A 23,972-nucleotide genomic window follows, 5' to 3' on the forward strand; every position below is an offset into this window, starting at 1 on the left:
ATGCTTGTCTCTACCAATATGTAAGCAAAGACACCAGCATCTTTGGTGCAAAGTGGTCTTGATGTAGGAAGTTATGGGTTGGGCCACGGCCCCCAAATCAGACTGCAAATCCAGGACACACCTATGTTTACAGGTTTAGAAAAATTCACTGTGCTTTCATGGCCTGTGTTACTACAACTTTGAGGCTTTATAATGGTTTACAGAGTGTTCAAAATACAAAATAATCATTCCTAAAATAATAATCGGAATTAACAACAAAAAAGGGAAGTTGCTATATAGCTGCCTGTGTATACGAGCAGAGTTTTTTGCATGTGTAGCTACAGTGGCTAATTCATGGCTAGTTCCTACAGTCAGTGGTCCGACCAATAGTACTGTCCACGGGGAAAAATAACAAGTTAAAAACGTGCTGTTTACTGTTTGGGACATGAAGAGAGAATGGGGAACGGATTGTGGGAGAAGAGGACAGAAGAAAAACAAACAGAGGCTGACTTTGTCATGTATTTATTTATATTTTTGTCCTTCCGGCTTATCCCGTGAGTTCAGGGTCGCCACAGCGGACCATTGTCCGCATGTTGATTTAGCACAGTTTTTATGCCGGATGCCCTTCCTGACACAACCCTCCCCAATTTCTGCCAAGCTTGGACCGCCACTGCACAGCTGGGGATGGGAATGGGTTGTTGGGGGTTCAGTGTCTTGCCCAGAGACAGCCGGGACCGGGGATCGAACAACTGACCCTGTGGTCCGTGGACGACTGCCGTACCAAACGAGCTACAGCCGCCTCCACATGCTGATTTTGTCATGTAAAGTTTGCTAACTGCTACTGCTATACCTGCTACAGGTATGTTAGCATAGTGTTTGTTGAAATGTGTGTTTTACTTGCTTTCCAGGTGTGTTTGATTAACCAGGTGTTTAGCTAGGTAAGAGTGTGCTTTGGGGTTGTAGCCAGAAGTGTTGTTTATATTAAATCCACCAAAGTAGTGTGGCGAGTTACTGTGGCTGAATGCTAATTAGCCATGTGTTGTGGTCATGGAGCTGATTAAAGACAGGTGCATTTTTTCGGTTTAATTTGACAAGACTGAACATAAACCATCAGAGGATTTTCTGTTAATTGGCGAAATAGAGTTTTAAGTATTTGCATTTTCAACTACATTGTGCGTTGTCCTCTGCAGTTTTTAAACTGCTGTTTGAACTATAGGCCACTGCTTTATGATATTGTTTTTGTTTTTATTTATTTCTTTGTCCTTTCGGCTTATCCCATGAGATTAGTTGCCTTACCAACTGAGCTACAGCCTGACGTAGGCTTTTCTAAAGTTCATGGAGGTGTGGAGGCTGAAAGTCTTGGAAAACTATTGCAGTCAAATTAGGGGTCCTGGACAAACACCTTTTTGCTTTTTATTCCCGTACTTTTTGCACTTTTTAAGCATTCTGGAGATAGACTCTGCTGCAAACAGGTTTACATCTAGACCTGATTAGGACACTACTGTAAATTGTATTTTCTCTGTCTTCGGTGGACCTCTCTAATGTTGCTGTGTCAAAGACAATGAGGGAAAGATGTACAACCATCAGACATTTATACACTTTTTATTCAATATTCTACATTTCTGGACTGACTCCAATCTATAAAGCACTATCCAAAAAATATGCATGTTGATTTAAAATGAAAAACTGGGGTGGGGTTTCACAATGTTGAGACCGAACCTACGCCTTTGACTTCATGAGAACACAGGTATAAAAGTGTTTTGACAGATGCGAAAAACAAACGATCACTTGATGATTTAGCAGTGGACGAACATTTTAATAGTGCACTCCTCTCTAATTATGGTGTGATGTGGGTAATATTGAGCGAGCATGTAGACTCTTGCTGCCTGCTAATTTACAGCAAACAAACACAGCTGGGTGCTGGAAGGCAGTGCACTGCCAACTGAGACAGAGAGAGGGGTAAGTTCACTCCCATGTCTGGATTCCTTAAGAAAAAACCCTCACATTACCCCGGGCAGTGTAAAACCAAATCTTTTCTCACTCATCTGCAGTGGTGTTGCAAAATAAAATACACACGGACAGTAGAGGTGGAGCCTCAGTGACCCAATTCTCCTTTTTTAAATAAATCCATTGTAAGACAAATTAATGAATTAGAACGTGAACACATGCATCCTTTGTAGTTCTTATTAAGTAATTAAGTGTTTGTAACACATTTAAGATGCTGCTTCCCACAGAAAAGTCTCTGCTGCTTTGTGATGGCCACAGCTCGGCCACACCCTAAATTTGTTTGGTAATGTTTCACTTACCTTTAATTTTACCTTAAGCTTATTTTCTTTCTACCAACATTTTAACAACATTACTGTAGTTTCTCACGCAGATGCTAAGACTGGCTATAAATTGTCTCTTCTCAGGGGTAATGTCAGCCTGCAAAATAGAATATCTTGCTACAGATTCATTGTTGGTTTTACTATCTGTAATGAGATTGTTAAAAATAAAAAAAGACAAATTTAGAAAATGACCAACATAATGTTATTTATAATATGCTCTGCTAGGGTTGATTGTCAAGATGTGTTAGTGGATTTTTCCGACCAACTTGAGGCTTGCTGCAATTTGTACGTAAGTATGCATCATAATTGGTTCATCATATCAGTTGGAGCAATTTTGAAGTCATGGCTCAGGGCCAACCAGTGCAAAATACTGTAATCGTGTGAAACCCTTTGTTGTGTAACAAAAAGACTGCTGGTTTAAATTAGACTTGAATATTTTCAAGGGTGTTTGAGTAGCAGATGAGGAGGGTAATTGTTAGCTCTTCCATTGGGGCATTGAGCTGAGTGTCTTCATTGTTTCTTGCCTTGTGTCCTTGGAGTTGGTGAATGTTGTCATGTTCTTACTATGAATTTCTGCAGCCTTCGCAGCTCCCTTGAAGATTGGAGCTATCCAGTCTTGTGAATAAGCTGGGGGAAAGGTGTGGAGGAGACAGTGCCTAGTAATAGCCATCATGGGACTCAGTGGCCATTGCAGACCACTTTCTTGTTTTCACATCCAATCCTCTTGGCACTTTCTGTCAGTCACTGTTTCTCTGAGTTCATTTTACACACCTGCTCATCCCATCTCTTTTTATTTGATTTCTATTTTGGGCTTTCACCCTTCTTTCTGTACTGGGGTCCCACTCACCCTTTGTGTTTTCAGACCTTCCTAAAAATTTTACGATAGCATTAAATGATACATGAGTTTCCTTTGATAGCTTGTCCTCGCCTGACAGAAATTCAGATGGTTTTGCCTCCCCAGAAATTTTCATGCAAGTAATACAGTATTTATTGTGTGCTTATGTAATAATGTTTATGTGTGTGTATGCGTGTGTGTAGGGCTCAGCATTGTTAAAAAATGTTATTAATACCCTGATTTTGATACTGGTTCCTCATGGATTCTTTTATCAAAACCATTTTTTAAAAATTCATTTATACAAAAAGAAAATGTTGAGTTTTATTTTTCAGGCATTTTAATACTGAAAGCAGTTGGATTGAACTGAGTGATTAAGACATAAGGCACCCTCTAAAAACACCTTCTTTGTAGAAACATGAAATAAAAACAAATGAAAAGCTAAAACATTTGTCTTTAACTAGAAATTACTGCCTTTGTCCTACTGTTTATTAATATTAATAATAAAGAACAAAAATTAATATTAATAAACTCAAGAATTAAGAAAAGTGTCATTGAAATAATGTAAGGGGCAGTGTAATCCTCTATTTTCATCAGTAGACATCCCCATTAATTGTCACAATTTTATTATTATTGGTAGAGCTCATAGAGAATAAATTGTTCATTGTAATGGCTTTGGGGAAAGCTGTCTGAAAAAGCTGTACTCTCTGGTTTCTTTTTTCTTTAGCATTTTAGACATGTTTGTAATGGTATTGCATGTTAAGGCTGCTCAATCTTTACCTCTCTTAAGACATAGTGATAATTCCCAGCTTTTAATTTATCTTGGGATCTGACAAAATCACCATACATATCCTCCTCCAGTGCTGCCCTTGCCATACTCACTGTCCGAAATGCAACTTTAGAAACTTTCTGCAACTCACTGTTTTCTTCGATTGCTTAGAAAATGCTGCGAATCGATTGACATTCCTACTCTGAGTCACACTGGCTGCCCAAACAGTTTTTTTAGTCGCATATGTGGAACACTGTCTGGCCCAGCTTAAGTGTCGAACGTTGGCATTGAATGACGAGGCATTTTTCTACTCAACAGGATCGAAACAGTTCAGTCTGTGCCATTAAAGTATCTAAAGTAACTTCAATATTCAGTTTTTCTGTGTGTGTGTGTGTGTGTGTGTGTGTGTGTGGATGTGTGTGTAAGAGCCTATTGTGGGGCATGTAAATGTTTTGATATGTTCAGTATGTAGACCTAGTACACTGGTTATCTACATAAGTAAATTGTATATTGAAGACACACCTTATGCAAGCAGAGGTTTAACATGTTTAGCTGTTTGCTGGCTTTTCTATTTCTCATTACTGTTGATTAGAAATTCAATGAGCAGCTTTATTTCCCTGTGTATGATGGATATCATATTTGCCGTCTTTACAGTCTTATTGTCAACTCTGTCTTTGTAACTGGTCCAACAATATCCAAAAGACACGATACCTAGATTATAGTTTTAAATAAAACAGTATCTGTATTATCTGGACCCCATGGAGTCCACATCAGTTTGCCTGTCAGTTTCTGAATAGTAATATAGTCTGTGCTAATTTGCATCTTTATTTACTCCTGCCATTTATGAGCAGGAACATGCATCATAGATTGATCTGTGTCAGTCATTCATTCATGAATAAAATATAACTGGCAATAGCAATACAATATACACTATATATATATATATATATATACTTGCAGGCTTGTACAGAGGGAGTGGCTCTAGGGGAATCAGGAATCAAAAGAAATCAGAAGTAAAACCATTCAAAAGAGAAAGTCAAATGGAATTAGAATTTCTTGGAACAACTAGAGTATGTTCAAATATTAACTGTCTACTCAGGTGAAGCCTAAGGCCCTCTTTTTAAAAACCATAGCAGTATACGGTATCAGTTATACACAGATTGCAAATTTGTATCTGGTGATGATGCAATGGTAATGCCTTCCCATAATCATTCAGGATTTGAAGATGCTCCCCTTTTGCAACTTTTGCACTCTTTCTGTCCAAATCTGAGATTTGTTCAGCAATTTGGGTAGGTGTGATGTGCATATTGGTGGAAGTTTTCCTCAGGTGGGCAACCATTTGACCAAAGAGAGCTTAGCTGGAAGACACTTAGTTGGGAGAAAAATGTATGGTAGCTGCTGTAGAAACCTTGCATTGCAACCTTGCAACCTTGCACCGTGGGCGACTGTGGCGCAGGAAGGTAGAGCGGTTGTCCACCAATCTCACAGTTGTTGGTTCAATCCCCGGCTCCTCCGGTCACATGTCGAAGTGTCCTTGAGCAAGACACTGAACCCCAACTTAGTTGCTCCCGGTGAGTGTTGGCCAGCTGCATAGCAGCTCCCCGGTGTATGAATGTGTGTGATTGTGAGTGTGAATGGGTAAATAAGAAGCAGTGTAAAGCGCTTTGAGTGCCAATAGGTAGAAAAGCGCTATATAAGTGCAGACCATAATGAAAAATAACACCATGGTGGGAAGAGTTGATGAGACTGAACAATGCAGCTGTACAAATTATAAGTGAATACACAAAAATAACAGTACTTGATTCAACATATTTCTTTCATCAATGTGAAAAATGTTAAATTAATTTCTCTTAGCAACCAGTACCATAGTTTCCATGTTACCTGAAAATGATATACTTGGGGCCAATATGTCACTTGCTGCAGGAGGCACAAAGCAAGCTACCCTTAGCACCCCCACTGAACCATAAATTGAGTAACATGAACACGTCAGGTTGAGTGAGTGAAGCAAAATGGCATTCCGATCAGATTATCAGGATACCTTGAGCTTGCCAGGTTAATCCAAGGCAATAGGCATTAAAGCTTTGTCACTCTTATCACTTGGTATTACGTACTGTTTGCACTTGCAGCACTTGACACTCGTTGATGCAGATGCCTGACACAATAACAGAGAAAGAGAGAAGGAGAAAAGTTTAAATACATTTTCCAAAAATTAGTGATGTACCCCAAACCAAACTCAACTTGAAACCTTGGTGGTGGGGTTGGGGTCAGGAATCTGAACTCTAGTGCTGGTAATATTTGTCATGCGATCCGACAGGTACACTGCCTATTCCGTAATCTAACCTGAGATCTCCGGTGTGGAAATCCATGCTCAGCTGCACTGAGCAAGCCTACCACAGCAAATTGCTCTTCAGCCAACCTAAGATCCAGTTGTCCGAGCCATGCCACGGTCGCGGCTCAGTGTGTTTTCCTCCCACTCATTTGCTGGGATGGAAAATCCTCGCCTGTCCTCTGTGTATCCAAGCATCAGTTTCAGGGAAGCACGCGTGATATTTGGGGGGTGAGGCAGCTTTAGGCTGATCCCTTTCTGTCCCCCTTGTACAAAGTGTCAATAGAGATTACCTGCATTGTGACACATGAGAAACACCTTTAACTGTAATGAGCTTTTCCAGTAGAATGCACCCGGCAGACTTCACTTCTTGAAGCCTTTAAATTGCCATTATTTCCATGGTTACAGCAGGTCGTGCTCTAGCTATTTGAAATCAGGCTTGTGCAGGACTTTCTAGAGGCTTCTCTCCACTACCCATCAGATTACCTTAAAGAGCCAATTGCCATGTAAATATCAGGTTGGTGCGAATAATAATCATAGTCAGAAATGGCTCTCCATGGCAGATTTGATTTGACTTTGATGAGTGTAATCAGGAGACCATCAGGTAAAGGACCGATGACACGGTGTTCCTGAGATAATGGGGGAGGCATTTGCACTTCAAATTAGTTTAGCAAAACACAGCTTCAAAGGACGAACCTAAGCTAACCTTTTGTTTCCCTGCCTTCTCTATCATCCCGTCCCTCCGCTTGGTTCAAGGGGAAGAGGAATAAGCCAGGAGTGGAAACAGCAGACACTCCAGACTCAGCACGTGGGCGAGGGGAGAAGAAAGCCATCAAGTAAGTGCCCGGTAACTGGTTGGGGTAGAATAATCAGGTGATAATGAACTCCATTTGGTTCAGCTTTAAGTTCCTTGTTGTTCACTATACAAACAAGGCAGAAAATGAGGCCGACTGTCTTATCTTGAAGAGCACAATTTCTACATGAGCATGTTCGGGGCAGACATTAAATGAAAGGTTAGTGATTTAATCAGTACAGATTAAATCTGCATTATCTTACCTGTGAAGCTTTTGGCTGAATGAGTCCGCTCCTGCACTTATCTTATGGGTTGTAAGATAGGTCTCCCTTAAGTGCAGGCCTTTATCCATCGCTATACGTGTCTTAAAATGGTTAAGGTTTAAGTAAATATAGGCAGGGGTGGGGGGCTTGAGTGCCATGTTGTGAAAGTGTTGGACTAAATATGTTTGGGAGGATTTTCATCTAACATTTCTTTCAGGGCTCACACTAAGATTAAGTTGTTTTCTGTTCTTGATAAAACAAGACTATAGGTCAGTACTTGAAATGTCAGCTTTGTACTGCTAAGCCCAATACATTATTTCAGAAAACGCCTCCATTAACCTGCTCATCACTACTTCTCTTCTATAGCCTGCTGTCTAAGTTTTTTTGAATGTCTGTGTTTACTTTTTATTTACTGTACAGATGATTTTATGGCACTAAAGATGGTATTCTGACTCTTGATTTCCCTTTCACTGGCTCCAGCAGTGTGCTCTGTTGGTCATTTCAGCTTCAAACTTTGTCTCTACATGCATTGCCTTTCTCTCCTGCTCTATCCCTCTGCTACAGCTCTGACCACTGCTGTGTGACTTGTATGACATCAGTGATTTTGCTCACTTTTTCTTCTTTCTCTACTTTGACTGTCTGCAATTTATCTCTTTTGCCTTGTGCCACATGTGTTCATGTGTTCCCACTGCTCACACTGAGGATAAGGCCCAAACTTCTCCACGTTTCCTCAAATGTGTTTCATCAGTGGTGCCGTGCTAGATGAACAGAATGTATTCACATACTCTGTGTATTCATCTGAATATAACTTCCTCTTTTCTTGCTACCTACCTATTTTTCTATCTTTCCCTGTCTCTGCTGCAGCACATTGCTTTATGAAAAGCTTTTGTGAATGCTTTCTTCCCCCCAGGCTGCCCCTATTTTAATTTTAATTTTTAAAATCTAACCACTATGGCAATTTGCCGACTTCAGGTAGACATAGACATTAATCTGGGCCTATTTTATTTGAAACACCATTCAGTGCAGCTGTAAGACCAACCCTCTTCCTCAAACCAAACCGTCGCATCATCTCCGAAAGCAGGAGTCACTGTTGCGAATGGTTGGTTGCTGCCAAGGCTGTCCATAGTTGTGTTGCTCTGACCTGTCTCTCTCTTTGGCCACAGTGATCTAGACAGAGACTTTTGGAATAACAATGACAGCAGCACAGTGCAGCAGAGGTGGAGCTCCTATCCGCCCAAGGAGTTCGTACTAAACATTTCTCCCTATGCCCCATATGGAGATCCTCGCCTCACACTCAAGTGAGTCTTGGTCCAACGCTGGTAAGAGACTTCCCCCTGAGCAGGGCTGTAATGAGACGGGGGCAGTGCCATAATCCCCCTTTCCTTTTCTTTCCCCCTTTTTCCTTTACTTTCATTTTCTTCCCTTGCCCTCCCTCCCTGCCTTCCTCCTCTCTCCCCTCTTTACACCACCCCCCACCATAGTTTACAGTCACCACCATTAGCACTCATCAAATTGAACTGCTGGATGTTGATGCCTGACAGCTTATTAAATCCACCTAGTTTCATAATCCTGATTATTTTTCTGCTGCTTAGGACAAATTTAACTCATGAGTAGCCAAAGGCTTTTTGAAAAATTCCATAAATGTCATAGTGTAGCAAAATGGACGCAAACTGCTCATTTCTACACTTATTATTGTTGTATAATGTGATTTACATCAACAACAGTAATAGCAACAACAATAACAACCTACCCAATGTTAGCACACTGGAGGGCATAAATGGTTACTAATGATTACTCATAATCTGCTGGGGAGCATCTGAAATGTCACACGCACATTACAGCATCCCCGCAAAAGCCATTCGGCTAAAACTTCTGCAGCAGCACAGCACAACCCTACAACCTCCCCAGGCTACTTTCTGAGGCGACTTCATTCATCCTGTCACCTTTTAATGAACACATAGGCGCTTTTTCAGATGCCCCTCTACTCCCTACAGCCCTGCCGGTCCCACTAACTCTTGACCTCTAACCTCTCCCTTCTCTCCCATGGGGTGTAACCATGGAGACGGACAACCCTCGTATACCCTGCCTCTGCTAAAGATGTGTTTATTTTAACCTAGTTTCTCAGTAATCTGTGTATCTCCCTGAAGTTTGCCAGTTGTTGTTTATTGTGGAGGGTTGACCGTTAAACCAGGTTGCCGTGTGGTGCCAGTTTTCACCTGTGGTTTATATTCATCTGTGGCTTTTCTCCAATCCCCATCAACCAATATCTGTTATGTACTGCACTAACACTATAGCACTTGAACTGCATCCACTGTCTATGATATTGGGAGATAAGGTAACAGTGTTTTTACTTGATGCAATAAAAGCTGTTTTTCAATCACTGTGCACTTGAATCCAATAAAGCACTAGTAAGGTCATACGTATCTCCCTCAAGGCACAGAGAGGGCTCTAAGTTTAGACATCCTGCAACTAGGCACCTGTCTGATAAACTGTCTAATAACTGGTCATTTTTAGCCATTGAGGACTGTGTGTTAAATTGCCTGGAGAAAGGAGGCAGCGGCGTGCTTATGAATGTGGTGGATTACTGTCTGAAAACTCTGCCTCAAGATGATGGCTGCTGATCTCGGGAAACTAGCTTTAGTGCCTTGTGCTTTTGTCTTGAGAAGTTCATTTTTTAGAAGGACCCTCAAGGTTGTCATTTATTGTACAGCAAGCTGTTTTTCAGGAGGCCCTGCCTTCTGTCCAGCAGTAAAAAATAGAGTAATCTTTCACTGCAGTAATGTTAAAATGAGCTGTTTTGAGTAATGTGTGAGCTGGTAAAATCAACCGCATTCAGAATAAGATAACATTATAAAGACATTTTTAACAAGCAGAGACAGGAGACGACCTCCTAACCAAAAATATGTCTTTAAAGCCAACAGACAGCTGGAAAATCATTTCCTCTTCGAGATTTCCTCAAGATCTGCAGCTTTCAATCTCTAAAATGACACTGGGACTCATTTATCAAAAAGGTTATCTACCCAGCACGATCAGTCTTCATGTTTATATTTATCGTTTCTCAGTACTGAGCTACCGTAGTTAATGTCTGGTGCAATCATGACACAATCTTGATTAATGCCTGTAATGTAAATATTTTTCAAATTCACACATCACGTTCGGTGAATTTTACTTAACATATGTCATACTCTATTTTTCTAGTCTGGGAGCTCTTTCGTTCTCTTTTAGTGTAGTTCAGTCAGAAACGATATTAGCATCTCATCACTATACCTGTAAATAATGTTGGTGATTGATGGCTCCATTTATTTATGTGTTGCTACTTTTAATAAAGAGTAAGGATTTTCACTCTGTTGCTTGCTCGATAAATGAGGCCCACGTGTCCTGCATTGACTGTTGCCCCAGCAGTGTCATCTGTGCTTTTGTGATTGATGACTTATCCACATGCACTGTCAGATTAATTGGTCAGCAATAAAAGTGAACGGTGACCTTCAAAGGGACATGATGCAAGTATAGCACACTCCGACCCCATGCTTACGAACCAGGTGACAGTGTCTTCTGTGCCTCATTTTTTGTGTCTCCTGGAGCAGGAGACCAATGATATTTATGAAATGTAGTCATGTCACCAGAGGGCACTACTGTGCTTTATGTTGGATCATCACCGCAGAGTCGACATGGCATTTTACAATTTTTACAACCCATTTTGAGAGGAACTCTGAGTTGACAACTACTCATGAATACTGAATAATTTGTGTATTTTTCTGGATTTGATGTGATTAGACTGCCCACATAAACTCTTTTCTACTGTTGACTGCAGGTTTTTTACTAATTCCTGTGTACTGTGAAGTGGTGATCAAGTGACAAGTATATCTTTAAAACTGAATTATTACAGATTAAGATCTAAAAATACAGTGTAATCGATGTTTTACAGGAATGAATGCACTTATACTTAACCAAATGTCACATTGGATGGCTTCCCAAATAAGTCGATTATTTTCTCATGAGGCACTTCAGTACAAGGCATTCTCCCATTGCCCTAAGCTGCTACCATTGAATTGCCTTGCATAGCAAACCATCTGAAGCTCCAAATGCCTAAATGAATGTCAGAATGAGAATTAAATGACCAATGTCCACACAATGTTACCGCTGGTGAATTCTGGCAGCTGTAGCATGTAACCAAAAGGAGTGACGTCTCGCTGGTTTTCCACCCTCCACAGGCTCCGTGTAAATTCTTCTCCTCCTCCTTCCTCCCTGCTCTCCTCTACACTGTCCCCCTTCTGTCGGTTCACACTGGACTCCAGACTTTTTCATCCACCTCCCTCTCACTTGGCCTGGAAAACTAGACCTGCCCCCTCACACACTTTACTGATCTGTCTCACCTCCGTAGCCATGTGATTGCTCAATCTATTTTCTTGTGTGTTTGTGTATGTTTGTGTCTGTCATTCTCACACTCTTTGGTCTTTTTCTCCTCTGCCTCTCGTTACTCTCCCTCTTCTGTATCCTCTGTTTGCTGTGGGACCTCCGCACGCCGTCTCTTTCTCCTAGTGGGGCAGTGTCAGGGGGGCAGAAGGGGGCAGCAACTGGGCATGGGGATGATGGGGGGGGTCCTTATCGCAGTGACAGCATGAAGAGCATGATGACAGAGGGAGTGAAATCCGGGACGTGGCAGACCGTCCAAAGCCACATGCAGTCTGGAGGACTGAGGCCCAGCAAGTGAGTTTTACAGTAAATCAGCCAGAAAAGTGTACCTTTCAGTGACTGTGCAGCAGAGTAAACACGGCATTGCTATGTTAATGTTATTCTTACAAGCTTTACCTAAGTAGCAGCTATGATTAGATGAATTAATCAGTTTTTTAGCAGAAACTAGCAGAGTCAGGTCAAGTTCAGCAGGGAGCAAAGTGCAGCTCAGGTGTCAAGGTGAGTGTGTGGGCACAGACCAAGGTGTGAGCTAAGGGGAAATGTGAACTCTGGAAATCATGTGAAGATAACAATAGTTTCTGGAGCTGCATCACACTGAGTCAAACTTCAGCTGACACAGCTGGCCCAGCTGCACAGTGCAGCCTCCTGTATGAATCTGTGGGAGAATCTGATTTATTTATGTGAGGAACTGCACTGCCTGCGAGTGTTCTGTCAGAGACAGCAACACAGAAATAGTCTCATTTTCACAAACTGACTGAAACAATGTGTCACACCCTGTCTGCTCGCCTTTTAATTAAGATTTAGGCTCAAATGAAAACTGCACGCTGGTCGCTTACTGCATAGATTCCACAGCCATGACGTATTCTTTGATTTCAACTCTATACTGAGCCTGTTGTAAATGAGGCAGTTAATTTTCAGTTCTCCGTGATTTTTTGCACCTCCCTTTGGCACCTTTTGCTGTGATTTCTTCTTCCACAACACATTTATGCTCATCACTACCTCACTCCTCATTCTCTCCTTCTCTCCTCTTCTCATCTTTCTTTTTGCCCCCTGTCTATAATTGGATTCTATTTTGAGGCTGCTATAAGTATCTGTGTCTCTTGTGTTTGTGTCTCGCACCCCATTTTCTGTGTCTCCTCCATCGTCACCCTCTGCTCTTATCGTTCCCATCGCTCTCTCCATCTTTCTGTGTAAAGCCACTCCTCTTATTCTCTTCTTCTGTTTTACCCACAAACTGTTTCAGTTCTGCCAAACCTTCCATTACCCTTTTTATCCTTTTATTTGTGACGGTTAAATATGATAGATAGCACACTAAAAGCCTTATGTAAAATTGTGTTAGGTGAAGTAATGCAAAGCAGAGTAAACTGCACGTAACTGATGTGAATAGCTCTCTCATGACCTAATTCTGGTAGTCTGGGTTACACAGCGATCTGAGAGAGAGGATATATTTAGAAAAAAAATATAAAACCATGATACATACACACGATACTGTAGAGCATAAAAAAACAAATAGGTTTAATGTAAGTGTGAATAAATTAAATAGCCTATGTCACACACCTTTACACACCTTCAAGTTGATGTGACTACTGAAACTGTTTTAAGAAAGACATGAGCCAATTAAATACCATTTATAAAGGGGAGGAGTGGAAAATGAGAGACTGATAGAGGGAGGGAGTCATATTGTAGGACTTGGTTGGCTGTTGGGATGTCTCTAGAGGCGCAGCATGTATTTAAAAGACGAAAAAGACTTAGAGAGAAAGGAGGAGAGGCTATCAGGTGGAAAAAGTTGACTGACGAGTAGCGGAAATGGGGATATCTCATCAGACCAAAAAACCCTCCTCAGGAAGGCCTGGAAGCTGCAAAACCTCAACGCACACGCCTCGACGAGGTCACGTGGCACAGAATCGCTCCACGCCTGTGCGGACAGTGCACATTCGACCATTGCCCGTGCGAAACACACCCACACGCAAACCGCACGCTCAGACCGCGCAGACACGCAGGATGCATACACATCTGGCACAGACACATAGGGCGAGCTCACAGTCTGGGCACTTCTGCCCAACGCAGCCCAATGAGCAACACACAGCACACAGCGATCACCAAGGCTGCACGTTCTACTGCTATTTCTGCTACTGCTGTTACTGCTGCTGCCTCACGTTACTCTCTTTTTCTCTCCTCCTCCTCCTGTCTCCACCTCCAATCACTACTCCTTCTGCCTCATTCTCTACTCTGCCCTCAAATACCACCCTTCCTCTTTCCTCCTCCTCCCCTTCACAATCATCAACTTCCTGTTTGGATGACCTTTTCTGTACCCACCCTGACGTCAACCTAACTGGTGCTGTGTCTCCCTACTGCCCTGTGCCTCCTTGTCTCATCTGTGATGGTTCTTCCCCTCTCTTCTGTATCTCATTTCCTGACCTTCTTTCTTCTGACCAACTCACCTCCTTTTGCCACACTTCCTCTCCTACTTCTACTTCTACTTCCTCCTCTGTGACCTCGGACTCTGTCTTCCCTCCTCATCGGCCTATCCTCTGCCGACCGTGGCCTTCTTCACGCTCTCTCTCCTCCCTGCTCCTCTGCCCTCCCAGCTTTGGAGATCCAGTTTTATCCTATGCATCCACTCTGGAGCACATTCCCTCTGGGCCAACCCGGCCACGGACGCTGCTGCGCCAGCAGAGTCTTCAGCAGCCGCTCATCCACCCATCAGGCCCTGGTCTCAGCCATCCCCCCACCACATCCCAGAGCTTAGGACAATTACACACTGCACCTGGACAGCCTGGGGGAGGCGGGGGTGCTGGGAGAGGACAGGGAGGAAGCAGCAGTGGTGAGGGTGGGGGTGCAGGGACACGAGCTGGCACCCGGGGTGCACGGGGCAGCCCAGCAGGAGCAGGTGCCTCTTGCTATAGGGGAGGTGGAGCAGGAGGGCGCTCTCGTGCCAATCCTGGCAGCTGGGATTACATGATGGACCAGATCAAGAATCGTGGCCTGGATGTCAAGTCGTTCCTGTGAGTCTCTACAGCTCTTCAAATCTTTATAGTGTCTTTTATAGTTTCTCCTGCTTAGACCTCTGTCTCAATCTCTATCTGTGTCTAAAAGTATGATATACCACAATTAATTAATGTATTTATTTAAGAGTCAAATAGTATAGAGTGTGTCTGTGTTTAGGTAACTTTATTTTTACATTGACCTTTGTGACATATTCTTCTGTGTCTCTTCTTTGATCTGACATCCAGGGAAGGATATTACTTCTGTCAGTCAAACTATGTACTGTGGTCCTGTGTGCATACTCTACATTCATAAATATTTATATGTAGTTGGATGTTGTTGTTTATGGCTGTATGAGATTGTGTATTTGGAGCATATGCAGTCATTGCTTTCACCATAAATTCTAGTAAATCCAGCTTGGCAAGAAAGTATTATATATATAGAGTTACAAGGCTTGTTAGTTCATCTTTTAGCTTAATAGGCAAATATAAGGTGATGAAGTTGAACGCACCAGAAACTGGCTTGTTAATAATATATATTATAATTTTGAACAGAGGTATGGCTATAAATGTAAATAAGCTGTTGTCTTTAGCTCTAAAGCCTGTGGTTTGTAAAAGATGGATACACATAAGATGTCATAGATCATCACTCTGGCATTAACAATTACAGACTATGTCTATTAGAGAGGGAGTACATATCTTTACTAGATATGCTTCATGATCCTTTCATATTTAAACTAAAAGGGGGCTTAATGAGTTAATTTGTTGTGAGCATTGGTAGCTTTCATAATCTCGTTATAAGAATGCACAGTACTATATCAGTGATGAGTTAAAATGATTAACAGTGCTTCCTATTGAGCTGTTAAAACTGCATTTTTCATAATTTTACAATGACATAAAGTGTATTAAAAAAGCAAGGAAGCAGCGACATATTGTGGACTATTTTTGTCCCATTCTGTGATAAATTGTCCAATGTTTATGCTGTATGCTCTGCTAAACAGTAACATCTGTTTGGATGGCATTCACCCTGCCTGCTACAATTGTCTTCACAGGACAGAACTAGTGGAGCTAGTTCCTAATATTTATGAGACAGTGTCACAATATATTTTATATTGTCAGTGTCCTACTCAATTAAAAGCTGATATTTCCTATTCATCAAACATCCTGTTTAGGAGACTCACTAGTAGACCTAATCCATATTTCATGAGTGTTTGCAAGTAAACTGGCACTTCTTCTCCACTATCAGTGTAACTTTTATGCTAATAGTAAATCTGTGTCTGCTGGCCATGCTGCTAGCCTGCTGACGTGTGTCAGCATGTACACATCACACAGGGCAGGTGTCACTGTGCATCAGTATAAGAACAAGGGTTAAGCAGCTGTGTGTAGATTTGTGTTAACTCTGAAGCATTGATCTAATGTCACCAGCACCATTACTTCTACAACATATTGTTACTGCAGGCCAGAAGAGGAGGGAAGGTTGATGAGGGAGAGAGGAGGGTGATGAAGGGGATGAGGAAGGACACTGCCAGGGTACAACATGTGTTTAATGTCCCTTTGCTCTGAACCCATTTTACAGTTGTTCTTCGCCATTCGTTTTCCTTTTTTATGTGCATTTAAGCTTCTCTGGGCTTTTGAATACGACACACCTGAATTAATGCCTCTGGCTAACTGAACATTAAAGATGTAGTACATTTGAGAAAATATCGCCCATAATAGTCAACTATGGTGCCCATCATTTTAAAATGAGATTGAGGTCAGTGTTGTGGCATTTTCTGCTTTGCAAGAGCAACGCCTGGTATGATTGATGACTTAACAGTCCAGTAATAGGCATGACCCATTGTTCAAACCAGTGAATTTTTATCTTGGCCAGACTCTCTATCTGGATAAAAAGTTGCTCAGTGAATGTGTTGATGTCATTGACACAGATATCTAGTCTTTGAAGCTGTTTGACAAAATCTATCCCTTGGAAGATAAGTGTTCATGTTTTCTGGCTTAAAATCAATAATTTCTGGTGTCATTAATGTCCAGTCCTTCTCTCGCGTCTGCTTCCATAATGTTTAATGTATTGATTAAAGTGTTTTAACAAATTTCCTTGAGTGTAAATTGAGTTGGGAGAAGTGATGGGAGAAGTGTGATTTGTTAACCCTGATACAGTGTAGTTAGAGCATCATTACAAGCATCAAACCTATATATTAGATGGAGCCATGATTCCAAACCAGGGGTGTGTGTACTAAAAGAGGCAGTTCTTCAGGTACCAAATGGTATGTTTTGAATAGTTTAACAAGAATATTGACAAAACAGTAAAAGCAGTACACATAAAAGGTTTTAGTAACCACTGGGATAGAAGGAAAACAGGGAGATAATTAAACAGGTCTTTATGGTGCTGCAAGAAAGGCTTTTTATGGCATGTAAAACAAAATTGTGAAGTTTGGGGTGGTGTCCGGTCTTTCCACAGCCTGGCAGCACCATATTTTTGCATAACGCAATCAGGAGCTTAAGCTACAGAACCGTGCGTTTGGGTGACAGGAAGGAGGCTGTGATGAGGAGGCACAGAATTAAGAGAAGGAGACAGGGATGAGAGGGGAACAGGGGGATTTGGAGAGCAACTGTAGCAGAATAGAGCAAAATGAAATGAGAAGAGTGCAACACGGGGAGTAAAAGAGCAGTGACCCAGAAAACAGTGACACACACTGAGCACCTCAAGATACTGTGTCACTCAAATAGAAACAATTAGTCCAGATCTGCTTAATGAGGCTTAATTAAATCTTAACTCTGGAAAAAGATGACAGGCATGTTCAATGGGAAAGGTGAGTCTGAAGGGAAAACAGAAGGCAGGTTAAATAACTAGATAAATTACTGTGTGTGTGTGTGTGTGTGTGTGCATACAGGTCTGCGCATACCTTGTACATGTGCAAGCTGCTGAATATCACATCCATTAACAATCATTAGCTAATCACCAACAGTTCCCTTAATTATTTGTTGTCTGTATGATGTGAACACAGCCTGCACCTGTTGTCACCACCACTTCATTAAAAGCATTACATAGTTAATAATTTGGCCTTTTGGTTTAAGGTGTCTTCTTAATATCCTTCCCTGGACAGAGTCCTTGTTGCTTGGTTGTATGTGGTGTTGCAGATTTTCTCTTTATGACAGTTTCTCTGTTACTGCTTCCTCTGTTTACTCTCATATGGTCTCTTATTATCCCGCCGCCTCTCTGCTTTCTGTCCTCACTGTCACCTGAAATGACCTCTCTTTTTTCTCTTTTCCCCCTGCACTGCACTTTCTTTACGTTTGATTCCTCCATCCTTTGCATCTGTTCTCTTTTCTTGCCTCTCTTTCCATCTCCGTTTCTATCTTCTATTGTATTTTGCTCATGGGGAGCCAGTGAAGGGAAGCTGGTGGTCCTGGCTTTGGCCATTGGTGTGGCCGAGCAAGATGACTTTGCCAATATCCCTGACCTGCAGGAAACAACGCAGGCACCACCACCACCCAATCAGGAGCCCCCTCCTGAGAAGAGGTACCAGATAACGTGTGCGACTGGTTGTTGGATGTTTGAGAAAGAATGTGGTGCAAATGAAAGGACGTGAAGCGTATAATGGCGAATAAAAACAAGATGCTTTCAGAATCTAGGCAGAGGAGAGAGTAGTTTTGTTTTGATAGTGTTTTCAGTGAGTCACTGCACTTAAGTGCATTGTACCACAGACCTGCACCTGAAATAGCAGCAATGCTCAACTCTCTGTTACACAAATAAAAATGAGAGGCGACTGTGAATCCAAATGAGGAAAAAAATGTCTGTAATACTCAGATGTGTAAAGAGATAAAGCAATTTAGATGTTAGCTGTAAAGCAGTAATGAGCTCATAAATCACAGCAGTGGGATTTTCACTGGTACCAGAGTCCTCTTCGCTCGTTTAGGAGTAAGATTTCCGCCAGTCAAATACAACAGTGTTTTCTCATCCCAGTGGTCAATTATCTCCTCTATCGCAATGTCATTCTCCTCCACCATTTTCATCTCTATTTGTCTTTTCACAGAAACCTCCCACTGGAAATTGTAATATTTCCTTTGTATTTTCATGCTTTTATTATCAAGCCTTCTACTCCTGTGTTCGTTTTTTTTCCCCCCTCCTGCTCATTAGCTTCCTTCAATCACCCTCTGCTGCTCTGAACGTCCCATCTCTGTAGCTCCACCGAGGGCCCAGAGAGCCTCCTCATTATTCCACAACATGTTAGTCACTTACATAAACATACTGCTAAAAATAAACCATTTCCTTGCCAGCCACCTTACACACTAGAAGCCGAAATATTTCCACTCATGTATAAGGATACACCACACTTGCTCACATTTCCATATCTCCCATAATAATTGGTTTTGCATTCTGTTTAGGAAATTGGACCAAATTTTAGTTTAGGAGAAAGAAGTGAGTACAGTGGATGTGTCATGTGAAACAAATAGCTCAAACCACACTGTGCTTGTTCATTTGCACCCATGGATGGTGGTTTTGATTATTTATGCCAGCACGTAACACCACAGAGCCACCGAGTGCAAACTCGTGTTTGGTCCAGCCCTAGGCAGACGCGACACACTTGATTTCCTCTGCCATCCAATTAGGCCATTTTAATCTCACTTTGATACTGTGACAAATTGCAGACAATTTGGAGATACATAATATGACACACACCTTAAAACAAAATGGCAGAGGAGGGTGAACAAATTCAGATTTACTGGACACACCAATTATTCCTCATTCACAAGTGTTTCATCAATTTGACACATGATTTAAAACTAGGGCTCTATTCCAATCCGGATGGTAACTGTTTTCTTATTAAGACTTCACAGCTGCAATATGAAGCTGCACATGTGGGCTGTGCAGCTGTAGACAGCTTTCAGGTCTTCATCATGTTACCAGATAGTTGTCAGCCCTAAACTAATAAGCAGCTTTATTTATCATTAAAGCTTGCTTTTAGAGCTACGCTACATCAACAGCTAGTGAAAAAATATTTGTCCCTCAGTTGGTCTTCTTCATTTAGTCTTTTGCCCTCAAGCATCTTGTGGCCTTTTCCTGGAGTCAGCACAGCACCGCGCTGAGTTACAAACAAGCATGAAAGTTTGTGTAAGAATGTCGCTTTTGTAAACATCAAAACTATCTCCATTGTTCAGGATTAGTGTAAAAAAAACCCATAGAGCCACAAAGGAATACAATTTTCCGTGTAATTGGCTGTATGCAGTACATCTGGCTTTTCCAGCTTTTGTGTTCACCTGAAAACGTCCTTCAGTGGGTTGTGAAATCCACTAATAGACTCAGCAGCAAGTATGAACTGCAGGCTGCTCACTCCAGCATTAACTGCAGATCACTTTGATTTCTTTGAGTCAAAACAGAATTACTTAAAGTGTATAGCTTTAACTGTATAGAGATAAAGATAAAGAAACATTTCACTTATGAAAGCTGTTTGTCTTTACCCTGTAGTGTGCCCCCATCTGCCCCTTTCCTGAAGAGCTGGGAACTAATTCCTCTTGAGCCACTTGTTTTGTTTTGTATTCAAACATAATTGGATGCTAAATTTAGAGGCTCAAGTAAACATAGGCCCACAGTGTGTTTCAAAAGCTAGGTGTAAGCTTGATGGGAGCGTATCATTTCCTATGGTGTTGTTGCTGACTTCACAGATGTCCGACCATGATTTAATCAATCATGCTCCTGGCATATTGCTTATTCTGAACAGGCCTCTCCAGCCTGCCTCTAACTGGAGACTAAGCTGCTCTTTCATCAGTCTCACGCTCTCCACGCCCCTCCTTATGGCCATATCATCGCTGGCTTCATGTGTCCATCACTCATCTCCATACCTGCATCACTCACGTAACCCCTCTTGAATTTATTAAACTAAGCTGGTCTGAACAACATGTTACCACACATAGTCTAAATTTAGGGCTAGATATTAATGTTTAAATTATTATAAGTAATACATGGTGCCTTATAGCCTTAGTGGAATCAGTACCATCAAATACTACACTTGTTACCCGACTGCATTTATTTGATAGTTGTAGTTCATTGATTCTTGTACAAACAAACCTTTACATAATAAAAAAAATTAACTCATTACAATAATGCAAGAATAAACCAGTGGTTTTCAGGTTCTTGGCTGGTTACGCCTAACCCTCTAGTTTCCCTGCAAACATCACAGATGGTTTTATTTAAATAATTGAAGCACAGTTATGCAGCATTTTTACAACAAAGTTCAAAGTGAGACAACAAATTTGGGTTCCACATTTACTTTTTTCCTCTTTTCTGCTCTAGTAATCATCTCATGACCTCTCCAATTAGTTATCTTTTAGTGAGGACTTGACCTGTAGATTGTCCACTAGGATAGTAGTATAAAAACTAGTTAACTAGCTTTATCTGAAACTGCAACATTAAAATATTGCTAGCTGATAATGCTTTTGCAGCGTAATGTAAGTAGCATTTTGAATGCACTTTTACTTATAATGGAGTATTAATTACAGTGCATGGTTGCACGTGACTTTAACTGAAGTAAACAAAATCACAACAAAGAAGGCTTTTGATTTACCCTTCAGCCATGTGTTTATGCTCGACTGTAGCGAAACAAACATACTCCTGTCTCCACTTAGAAGGTTCCATAGTGTGTGATATTCATTGCGCTCCCTCACTGACCTTGTGTGTATGACTGCTGAATGAAAGCAGCCATTTGTTAATGAAGAGAGGCAGCAGCTGGCTGAGGAGTGAACTGCACCCGAGTTGTGGTGATAGCTATGGAGACTTTCAAACCAAGGTTAAGTTCTTTCAGGAGAGAGAGAGGGACGGAAGGTTGCATCATGGCAACTAGGCTGGATTGCAAAATTGTGTGTTGTTAGTATTCTGTGGCAAAACATGCTGAGATGTTTATATCCCAGGCATCCATAGGTTGTGGGTATTAGAAAGCTTAATTAGGATGTTAGAGTGGCTCATTAATGCCTCATTGGTCTTCCCTTGTACAATTCTGTTGCGATTCAGTGAACCTGTGCTGTAGGTTCTCCTCCAGTGTTGCTATAAAGAGAAGCTACTATCCCTAAGAGCTTTGAATCTAGATCTCTCACTGAGTAGCGAAGCAGTCCAGTGAGGATGGAGGTTTCAGACAGAGGAGGTGGGATATGTCCTTGTGCCACATCTACATTCACTCCACTTGCCTGTGGTTTTTCAATTATTCATCCATGCATGTTACATCATTTTGTGTAAGCCAGTGGACTTTTTTCATGTTTCAGAATACATCCTGCAGATATTAATAGATATCTATAGATATGCAGCAAAGATGTGTTGCAATCAGTGAGATTGTCTGTTAATTGCCAAGTGGGCCATATAATATTGCTTCAGAATTTATGAGCTTATTACATTGCTTAACTTGATAGGAAAGGCAATGGAAAAGACAAACACAGCGGAGGGCGGTTATGACATTTTATTTAAATCAATATAATGTGTCTTTATTTAACATCATGGCCGTGTATCTGTGTTCTAACTGCATTATTCTGAGAAGGAGGGTTTTACTCTTTATGTAGTGGAAGATGGTGTGTTTAGCCTTATGTATTGTTCGGTCATACACATGAACCAAGTATGGTTTAACAATTTAAAATGGGCATTTGGGGGTTTGTTTTGTTACATAATAGAGTTGCTAGAAAGCTTCCAGATGATATAATCTGCATTTGTGTTTGTACACAAACATGTAAATTGATTATCCTATGCTCTACTAGTCTGACACTTTGCTCCTCCTGTGACAGGGGCTTTGCAGACCAGATTAATCAGTTAAGAATGTCCCCAAGGCTTTGGTTCCCTGTGGCCAGCATGCTCAAGCTCGCAGGGGAAAAACTGAGATGCATGCACTTACATGCTAAGACAGGGGCGAAGTAAATGGGGCGAAGGCAGAAAAAAGGGCGTCACAAATATAAGGGGACAAGGGCAGTGCATTCATACATGCATCCATGCTAGGAGAGGATAAGAGTGCATCTTTCTTCCATGAGAGTAATAGTAGAAAGTACTTATTGTACTCAGCACATCCATGCGTTATGCAGGGCTGAAGGCAGCACTCTAGCCAGCAGGTACATGCTAGTACACACACTCATCTCATACATCCAGATAGATGGATGGCAGTTGGGGAGATGAACTATTAGGAGCATTAACCTGGGACTCTTGTGTCCTGCCTCAGAACAGGTGGCACATCTGCAGAAGCCTCCGCCTTAGAGGCAATATCTGAATTTAATCAGGACTCAAAACATTTGGTAGACTGATGTTCAGAGGTATGATAAACTTGGAAAATGTTTTGATGATTTCATTTTGTTAAAGTTCCCCTGAAACGTGATTATTTATTTTAATGGAGCTTGGAGACATGAGCACTAAATTGCAGAGAGTACTGGGAGGCCATAAAGGGAGGCACGGCTCTGAAGAGCTATACAGAACATAGAAAAGACACTAAGACCAAACTAATCATGTTTGCCATGTAATCTTTTAGTATTTTATTGGATATGCAGCATGGTAAGGTGCAGACTACCCAAGTTCTAAACTAATTAAAGACATTGAAACCACAACTTTTTACAAAAACAAAATATAGTAAAAACAGTACTTGTCAAAATTTGGCACTGACTGAATTATCTTGTTATTTTCTATTTCCATTTGGACTTTAGTGAAAGAAGCAGATATACAGAGGGCAGCATTTAGCACGTCCCTTGTTGCTTCCTGAAAAGGGATTTCAGTAAATGATGCTATTTTAGATTCATTTCCAGTTGTAGCATGCAGGAAGTAATTAGCTAACAGTAAAAGCATTCATATTTATATGCCGCAGAAGAAATGTTGGTCTTAGCCTGAGCGGCGAAGCAGCAGGAACGACTTGCTGACTGTAGTGTGAGTGTACATGTGTTTCATGTGGATGATGAAGTTATGTAAGTAGCAGTGTGTTTCGCTCTCTGGTTTTGACTGTGTATGATCCTGGGAAGTATGCTGTGGCCCCTGAAGAATGATAGATCTAGTGGGTGGATATGAAATTGAGCGCAGTCATTGAAATATATCACTTCATGGACTCAGGCGAGCATGTTTGTTTCAGTGTGACATGTTTGCAGAGTGGTGCGGAGTCTGAGTGTGTCAAACAAAAAAAGGGGAAAGCTGGGTTGGGCTTTCTTTCTCGCGTCTCTCTCCAGCCTAGAAGTGGAGTGTCTTTCTCCCCCTGTCCCGCTCTCTTCGAGCTGCTGGCCTTCGGTCAGGTAACAAAACAGGATAGTATCACAGGACGGTGAAACCCAAAGTGGCCCCGCC

At 41.5% G+C, this 23,972-nt stretch overlaps 1 protein-coding gene across 4 annotated transcripts in view; it reads left to right on the top strand.

Moving 5' to 3' along the window:
• Window positions 1-23,972, top strand: part of syt7a (synaptotagmin VIIa) — a 77,267-nt gene that overhangs the window by 34,894 nt on the left and 18,401 nt on the right. Inside the window, exons 3-5 of one of the 4 annotated variants that reach the window (XM_067500658.1) lie at window positions 6,990-7,069; window positions 14,291-14,707; window positions 18,072-18,203. In XM_067500658.1, coding sequence (XP_067356759.1) covers window positions 6,990-7,069; window positions 14,291-14,707; window positions 18,072-18,203 — 629 coding nt within the window. The other 3 variants (XM_067500657.1, XM_067500655.1, XM_067500656.1) reach the window with 3 other exon arrangements.

This window comes from Channa argus, chromosome 4, assembly GCF_033026475.1.
Source record: "Channa argus isolate prfri chromosome 4, Channa argus male v1.0, whole genome shotgun sequence".
In the NCBI taxonomy this organism is placed as follows: domain Eukaryota; kingdom Metazoa; phylum Chordata; class Actinopteri; order Anabantiformes; family Channidae; genus Channa; species Channa argus.